General features: G+C 35.2%; 1 protein-coding gene across 1 annotated transcript; it reads right to left on the reverse strand.

The window, feature by feature from the left end:
• Positions 1–350: 350 nt before the first annotated feature.
• On the reverse strand, positions 351–3,125 carry LOC138908493 (uncharacterized). The gene is made up of 3 exons (XM_070199166.1): positions 2,920–3,125; positions 2,130–2,442; positions 351–437 (listed from the first exon to the last, which is right to left on the reverse strand). Exons 1-3 carry the CDS (start codon positions 3,123–3,125, stop codon positions 351–353), a joined length of 606 nt encoding a protein of 201 aa, XP_070055267.1.
• Positions 3,126–9,196: the final 6,071 nt, after the last annotated feature.

Genomic DNA, 9,196 nt, shown 5'->3' on the forward strand with positions numbered 1-9,196 from the left:
TTGGTTGAGTTCATCCTGTATTGCATTTACCCAGTCTGCATCCTGCAAAGCCTCAGCAATATTTTTAGGTTCAATAAGAGATAAGAAAGCATCAAAAGCACAAAGATTCTTTAATGAAGATCTGGTTTTGATTCCAGAGGTTGGATCAGTAATTATGTTCTCAATGGGATGATAACTTGATACTTGTAAGGTTTCACAACCAACTGGTTTCCCCTTGATGTTCCTTCAGTGTTTTGTTGCTGTGGAACAAGTTTATGGACATGTTCCATTGAGGTTTGGGGATCATTTCCTTTTTGTTCTATTCCTCATGTCATGTTGCTCTGGGTGGAAGAACCTGTTCCATCACATGTTCATTCTTCCAGTGCAGCTTCCATCTGGACTGTGGTTTCATTTAAGTTTCTTACCAACCCAATTGCTTCATCATCATTTTCCTGTCTCTTAAAAAGAATGTTAGTTTCATCAAAAATCACATGAACACTTTCTTCAACACACATAGTTCTTTTGTTATAGACCTTATAAGCTTTACTATGTGAAGAATATCCCAAGAATACTCCCTCATCACTTCTGGGATCAAACTTGCCTAGGGAGTCTTTACCATTGTTGTGCACAAAGTACTTGCATCCAAATGCCCTAAGATGGGATATATTTGGTTTTCTCCATTTAAGTAACTCATAGGGAGTCTTCTCTACAAGAGGTCTAGTCATGCACCTATTTATGATATAGCATGCAGTATTTAAAGCTTCTGCCCAGAAGCTGTGAGGCAGTTTACTAGAAACAAACATAGTCCTAGCCATATCTTCAAGTGTCCTATTCTTTCTTTCAACTACTCCATTTTGTTGTGGAGTCATAGAAGCAGAAAAATTATGATCTATGCCCTGCTCATCACAAAATTCAGCAAATTTAGCATTTTCAAATTCAGTGCCATGATCAGACCTAATTGATGCAAGTTGATGACCTAGTTGTTTCTGAGTTTTTCTAACAAAAGAAGTGAACATGTCAAATGCTTCATCTTTATATGTTAAAAATAATGTCCAAGTAAACCTAGAGTAATCATCAACAAGCACCATCACATATCTTTTACCATCTCTGCTTAATGTTCTCATTGGACCACAGAGTTCCATATGGACCAGTTCCATCGTCCTAGTGGTGCTTACCACTTTCTTGTATTTAAAAGAGGATCTTACCTACTTCCCCCTTGCACAAGCCTCACAAACTTTGTCTTCCTTGAACTTGATGTTAGGCAGCCCTATCACCAGGTCCTTGGAAATAATTTGTTGAGTTGACTCAGACTTGCATGTCCAAGTCTCTTGTGCCAAAGGAGGGGATCATTGTCCAACACACTTAAGTATGTGAGTTCATTTTCTAACAGCGTGGACATATCAATATATATATTGTTCACTCTTTTTCCCTGTAAAACAATCTTGTTAGTGATAAGATTAATCACAAAGCATTTTGTAGAGGTGAATGCTACCAAGTTACCTCTACCACACAGTTGTGATACACTAATTAGACTGTATTTTAGGTCGTCTATCAAATAGACATTCTCAATCGAGTGAGAGTCAGTCTTACCTACCTTACCAACCCCAATGATCTCACATTTCTTCCCATTTCCAAAGGAGACATTACCTCCTTTAAGGTCCTCAAGTGAAAGGAACTGGTTCTTACTTCCTGTCATGTGCTTTGAGCAGCCACTATCCATGTACCATATTTGGCTGCTCCCTTTCACTTGGACCTGCAAAAGGAAATCAGGGGTTAGTCTTAGGAACCCAAACTAGTTTGGGTCCCTTTCTATAGGCAAAAGGATGAATCAAATTCTTGTTAGCCCAACCTGGCAGCCTATTTTTCCCTTGAACAAACTTTTTATTCTTTTAACTAGCCTTTTTTTTTTGCAGTGCATTCACTTTATAGTGACCAGTCTTACCACAGTGTGTGCAAATTTTGTTTTCAGGATGTGTGAGATACTTGCTTTTGGGATCCTATTTAGGTGACAGATTCTCAAAGCCAATTCCTCTTCTATTGCTACTATGATATTTCTGTAGCCATGACAATGCATCGGAGGACCTGTTCCATTTATAAGTTCTGTCTAGTTCATGCTTGACCTTGCCTAGATTCTCTGTCAAAATTCTTACCTGCTCGTCCTTCTTATACAACTCATCTTTTAGTTTACCTACATTTTCTTCTAGAGTGAGTTGTGTACAATCAGCTATCTTCTTACTTGTTCCTAATTTCAGTTTTAGGTTTTCAGATTTAAGTTCTAGAACATTTGATTCAAATGTATGAACCTGGTTCTTTAGTGCAGTATTTTCACTTACAGTCTCACTAACTCTAAGTTCCAGGTTCTTACACTTTGCTTTTAAAATCACACATTCCTTATACAATCGTTTCTTTTCATTGTTTATATCCTCGGATTCATCAATGAAATCTAGAAGTAACTCAGATAGCCTTTCTTTAGACAAAAACTTAATCTTGTCTTTTAGATGGATTATACTTTCAGATTCCTCATCGGATTCTCCAATTGCCATAAGTGCATGTTCATCTTCATCTTCATCATCTGAGTCCTCATCTGAGCTTTCTCCCCAAGCAGCGACCATAGCCTTTGTTGATCCATTGTTCTTCTTGGGATGAACATGTTCCTTCTTTCGTCCAGCTCTTTCCTTCTTCCATTCAATTTCCCATTGAGGGAAGTTTTTGATGTGGTGAACAGTCTTCCCACACTTGTAGCAGCCTTCATTGGTCTATTTTTCAGGAACACTTGGTTTGCTATAGCCTCCGCTTCTTGAAAGACCCTTTCCTCTCTTTAGATACGTTTTGAAGTTCTTTGTGATCATAGCCATTTCATCATCTTCTATATTAGAACCTTCAGTGATTCTGAGTGACAGGCTCCTTTCCTTCTTGGGTGCATCCATCTTCATGGTTTACCTTCTAAGTTCATAAGCAGTGAGATTTTCAATTAGCTCATCCAACCTTAGAGTGGCAATGTTTTTTGATTCCTGAATGGCAGTGATTTTGCTCTCCCAAGTAACTGGAAGAACCCTTGTCAAAATCTTCTCAACTCTGCCTTCTTTAGAAATAATCCTTCCAAGAGACTTAAGTTCATTTGTAAGTGTGGTGAACCTTGTATACATCTCTTGGATGGTTTCTCCTTCCTTCATGGTGAAATTCTATATTGAGAATATAGTAGTATTCCTCTGGACCTCTTCACTTGAGGTGTACCTTCATGAGCCACTTGCAAAGTATCCCAGATTTTCTTAGCAGTGGTACAACTTTGCATTCTACTGTACTCATCTGGACCGACTTCATGAACAAGCCATTTTTTGGCTTTAGCATTCTTCTCCCATTTTCTCAAGTCGTCAGCAGTGCAGTCAGCTCTTGTTTTTGGCACATCTTCTCCTTCGGCATTTATCTTAATGGTAGCCAGTGGACCATCTGTGACAATGTCCCATAGCTCATAGTCTTCTCCTATGATGTGATCTCTCATCCTGTTTTTCCACCAAGAGTAATACTGGCCGTTGAAGAGTGGTGGCCTAGGAATGGATTGCCCTTCCCAGTTTTCAATTAGTGCACTCATCTTGATCTTCTCCTAAGGTGTTAGCCTGATAACCTGCTCTGATACCAATTGATGTTTTAACTTCAATACCACACAAGAGGGGGATGGGGTGATTTGTGTGGTGTCCAATTTTTTGCGTGCACAAATTTATAGAAGGACCTGGTTCTTCTATGTATTCCTTATACTACTGTTGTGGAATAATAAATGCAGAAAATAAAGAACACAAATATTTTTACGTGGAAAACACCTAGTTCAAAAAGTAAAAAAACCACGTCCTACTTCCCAGTAGGATTTTTTCAAACTCTCTACTAAATCACTGAGCCAAAAACTGCATTTACAAAACACTTTTGTAAACCTAGGATTAACTCTAATCCCGTTGTGGCAACCAACCTCTAACTGTTGCGACAACTTCAAGTTAACTTAAACTTGAATACTTTGAGTACCTATTACAATTGCCTCTAGATAAAGCTGAAAGGTACAATATGAAAACACCTACTACAATTGAACTAGAATAAAATACGGACACTTGGAGCTAGTTGTTCTATCGGGTTCATGTAGCTTCAGGTTCGCACACTTGAATCACACACAAACTGCTTGCAAAATGCCTTGCTATTTTTCTCTCAATTCACGTTTATCTTCTGTTTTTGTGCGTCATCTGTAAAATGAGAACATCCTGCGATTTATACAGTTAGTAGAGTAGAAAACAACTAGAGTTCTAATGTTACTCTTCCTTGGTGGAAGAGTTCTAGTTGATCTGAACCTCCAACTCCTCCCTTATCTTGGATAGTGTTCTCTTTGATTAAGGAGTCCTTTTCCTTATCAATTATGTAACCATTTTCGATCAGGAGATATTAATTAGATCGAGTTAAGCTTATCTCTTCACGTGCATCCCACATGCTCGAATCTGCCCGTGTCAATGTACACAGGGGATGGACTTGGTTCATGCCTGAGCTTACTTTGTCAATCTTCAAAACTAACCTTCACTTAGGCCAACACATGCCTTGTCATTTTTACACGTGGCATGATCCTATTGGCTCTTCCGTTTGACTTGATGTGCTATGTCATTTGACACGTGACACCAAACAGGACCTATAGGAAGATGACATCTTGGGTTTAACGAAGTGGGCTCATCATCTGTAGCCCAACTAAATAGGCTAACACAATGGATTAAAACTTATTTATTTAATCCATATATATTGGACTAATATAGTTAATCTAATTATATTGGCCCATGAGATTTATTTGGACTATAAATATATATTTAAAATATAATCTAAAATATTTTATTGAATAAATTTTGTATTCTTACAAATGCCCCTACTTCAAGACTTGACGAATTTAAGCGTATCCAAACTAAAGGCGAGGCTTGAAGTATTAGCAAAATATTTATTTTAGTATGAATACTCCCCGAAACATATTCAAGCAATGTGTTTGTATTTCACAATGCATATTAAACACGTGGACTAGTGTAATACTCTCCGAAACATATTCAAGTAACGTGTAAGCATGTAGGCCAAGCTCTTTTATTTGATTTGGAACTTTTCCTCACACTAGTACCTGTTAAGGTGCTTCTCCGGTTGTTCATCCAAACTCTTCAAACCCATCACTGCTCTTCTCCATTTCGTTTTCTGCTTCCCCTTTTTTCTCCGTGTTCAAAAAGCTGAATATTTGATTGTTTCTTTGGGTAATATGATTGTTCAGTTGGGGTGATTTGGTATAAATTGTTTACTAGTTTTAAAGGGAGGAATTAATAACCAAAGGGTTCCAACTCCTCTCCATTTGCGATTCCTCCATTTTCCCAAGTTCTCACACACGTCTCATATTAATATCAATGGTTTGAATTTAAGTAATTAAAGCAAACTCTTAATCATAGTTAGATAATAGATTCTCCCATATATTTCTCCCTCCAAAAAAATTGGCAATTCTACAATTGTAGCTGACAATTTACTTCATTTATGTAAATGTTTTTCCAAATATTTGGCAGTAACCTCACAACTCTAAAGAACGTTTTCTTCAACAAAATGGATTAGTTTCATCATAATTGGAAAAGGGAAAAATACATAAATATAAATTAATCAAAATCTAATACAAAAAAAAATTATTTAAAAAGCAAATATCATCAATTATTATAGGTTTTCTTTTCTTGATCTTTGTACGGTGGCTGCGCCACCAACCGTGGCGGTGGATGACCAGGGGCGGATCTACGTGTAAGGGACGGGATGATACGTCACCCGCAAGTTTTGGTCGAAACTATGCAATAGTATGTATACATGCATGTATATATAGAAGGAATGTATACAAATACTTTTAGTGGCATCCTCAATAACAAAAAGCCTCAAGGTGCCATTGGCAAGGCACGCCACTTTCACCCAAATGGTGAGTGGTTTGAATCTAGCATAGCTGACTTTTTAAAAAGTTTTTGTTTGGTGCATTTAAGACAATTATAGAAGGATCCGTTGTTTTTTCTTTTACTTTACTTAATTGCTCTTTTTTATTTATTAATAGGTCCTATTGACTTTTTCTTTGATCTTATTAGTTTGTTTTTATTCAAAGAAATCTCCATTGTTGCACTTTCCTAACTCCTCAGTGATTTATCAATATATAAAGAAAAATTAATCATTTTCTCCGGGACCACAACTTTGAAAATCTATTTGCAGAAACCAAAAATTAAAAAATTAAAAAGAATCCTTGAATAAGTTGTTGTTTTAATCAATGATGAAAGTTTATTTTTTGTTCAGATTGCTCTAAAGTAGGAGAATTGAATATAATATCGAGTGAGTTAATTTTAATGAAAATTATAAATTGAAAAATATTCGTAAACTTACTTAATATTTAGAGTGCTTATTAGTATAAGTTTTTGCCTTAATTATCTAAATATAAAGTGATAACATGTCTTTTTTTTGTACAAAATGCATAATCCAGTTAAATTTTTATGTTTTTTTCCAAGTTATCATAATTATTACATAATATTTTTTCTTGATCGATTTGCTTATATTAACTCCAAAGACGAATAACCCGAACTGAAACCAAAATAGACCAAACCGATTAAATTTATACCCTATTAGACAATGTAAATTGTAATATGACTACGTTAAAAAATTTTGGCACCCGGAGCCTCTAAATCCAGATGACAAGAACCAATAAATATATCTCTATTAATATTAACGACATATACGAAAAGAAAATTATTAACTGTTGGGCTCACTAAACTCGTTTAACTGAAGATATTTTTTATTTATTTTATTTTATTTTTATGGCTCGTATGTGATGTGCTTTAGATGTCAATTTTTTATAGCCGTTTTTCTAGAAACATGGGAGAGATTTAAATATTTATTTGCGGGAAGATGAAAAAGAAGTTTAGAATATTGTTTCACTAAGTTTGAAATGAGTTGGCGGGTCTAAAATAATAAGCATTTGGAAAATAAAGGAAAATAATATAATGATCTCCAATTCGATAGCCAATTATTTTTAAAAGTATTACAAAATCTGGGGCGGACCCACCTGGGGTCAAGAGGGTTCATATGAACTTACTTCGTCGAAAAATAACACCGTATATATTATATCATTCTTACAACATCTTATGTATAAAAATTATTTTGCCCCTTTAAAATAAACACGATGCATAGCTTGCTGGCAAAGTATGTTACAATGAAGAGATTTTACCCTCTAGTATCTTCCAAGTTATCACAATCAAGTTCATCCTCTCTTATTGCTACTCCCGTGGAAGAAAATTTGAACCAATTAGAAGAAAAACCTCAATCCTCTAAGAAACAAAGACAAGGAATAGATCTTGATTCTTTAAAGATTGATCCAAAGGAGAGAATACCCATTCGATACTTTCATCCAAATGAGCGTGATGAGATTAGAAAAGAATACCCCCGAAAAGGTCCTTGCCAACCTCGATATCATAAGTTTCCTCAAAGAGATTTTTCGGGCTTAAAGCGCCGTTTCAATCCTAAATGGTTTGTTAAATATCGTAATTGGTTGGAGTATAGTGTGATAGAAGATGCATCTTATTATTTGTGTTGGTACTTATTTCAAGATGAATGCATTCATCAAGGTAGAGGTGATGTATTTTCAAGTTTAAAATTTAAGAGTTGGCACAAAAAGAATAGATTAGATATGCATGTTGGTGGGTCGAGCAGTATTCATAATCAGGAAAAAAGGAAATGTGAAGATCTATTACAACAAAACAATCAATTCAACTTCATTTGATAGACAATTAAGTCAAACCAAGCTCGAATACAAAATTCGCTTGAAGGTTTCAATTGAGGTGGTGAGATTGGCATTCCGTGGATATCGTGAAGATAAATAATCATTAAACAAGGGTAACTTACTTGAGATTCTTTCATGGTGTGCAAAGAGGTGTGATAAAATTCGTGATCTTGTGTTGAAAAAGGTTCCAAAGAATGATCAATTGACTTCTCATAAAATTCAAAAAGATAATTGCATGTAAGATTGAAACAGTTAAAGCAATTATGGACGATCTAAATGGAGACTTTTTTGCATTGCTAGTTGATGAATCATGTGATGTATCACGCAAAGAGCAATTAGCTATTGTCTTGCGATATGTTAATAGATGGGGATCTGTGGTGGAGCATTTTATTGGGATCGTTCATGTTCGTAATACTAGTGCTTTATGTTTAAAAGAAGCAATTGTTGATTACCTTGATCAACATTCTTTGAATTTATCTTAGGTGTGTGGACAGTACTATGATGGAGCAAACAACATGCAAGAGGATCTACATAGCCTCAAAACTGTGATTCAACAAGAAAGTAAATCTGCTTATTCCATTCATTGTTTCGCACATCAACTTCAATTGACTCTCGTTGCGGTATCCAAAATGTATCTTCAAGTGGGAGAACTTGTATTGTTGGTTTCTATTGTATTGAATATAGTGGGAGGTTCTTTTAAACATATGGATGATCTTCGAGAATCTCAAGCAAAAAAAGTTCAAGAGGCATTAGATATGGTTGAACTTGAAATTAGTACGGGTTTGAATCAAGAATTTGGTCTTGCCAGAGCTGCCGATACTTATCGGGTTTCACACTACAAATCTTTTAAGAACTTTATTTCTATGTTTGGTTCAATTATTGATGTTTGGTATGTGATGTGCTTTAGATGTCAATTTTTTATATCCGTTTTTCTAGAAACATTGGAGAGATTTAAATATTCATTTGCGAGAAGATGAAAAAACGTAGGTTTAGAATACTGTTTCACTAAATTTGAAATGAGTTGGCGGGACTAAAATAATAAGCATTTGGAAAATAAAGAAAAATAATATAGTGATCTCCAATACGATAGCCAATTATTTTTAAAAGCATTTACAAAATAAGAAAATTTCTTGCTACAATTGAGAGACTACTAAATGTTTTGGGAGCAAATAAATAGAAGTATCTAATATTCTAACTATGATTAAGATCTTGCTTTAATTAATACCATTGATATTAACATGAGACATGAGAAGAGATATGAGCATAGCACCATGTGGGCACGTGGAATTGCCTCCTGAGGACAACGTGTATTCCCTCTTCTCTTCTTTCTTTTCTCATTTTCTTTTCTTCTACCTCCTTTTTCTTTTCTTCTTTCTTTTCTTATATTTATCCTTCACTATCAAAAATAAGCTACATCTACTCTTGGTTTAAATT

The sequence above is a fragment of the Nicotiana tomentosiformis genome, chromosome 3, assembly GCF_000390325.3.
Source record: "Nicotiana tomentosiformis chromosome 3, ASM39032v3, whole genome shotgun sequence".
Classification (NCBI taxonomy): Eukaryota; Viridiplantae; Streptophyta; class Magnoliopsida; order Solanales; family Solanaceae; genus Nicotiana; species Nicotiana tomentosiformis.

Excerpts from the sequence above, each read along its gene's own strand:
- LOC138908493 (XM_070199166.1), bottom strand. The coding sequence starts at position 3,125 with ATGTATACAAGGTTCACCACACTTACAAATGAACTTAAGTCTCTTGGA. Across the intron at positions 2,443-2,919 it reads ACTGCTTATGAACTTAGAAG|GCTATCTGAGTTACTTCTAG; the intron begins GTAAACCATGAA and ends GTCTAAAGAAAG. Across the intron at positions 438-2,129 it reads TGTATAAGAAGGACGAGCAG|AGACAGGAAAATGATGATGA; the intron begins GTAAGAATTTTG and ends ATTCTTTTTAAG.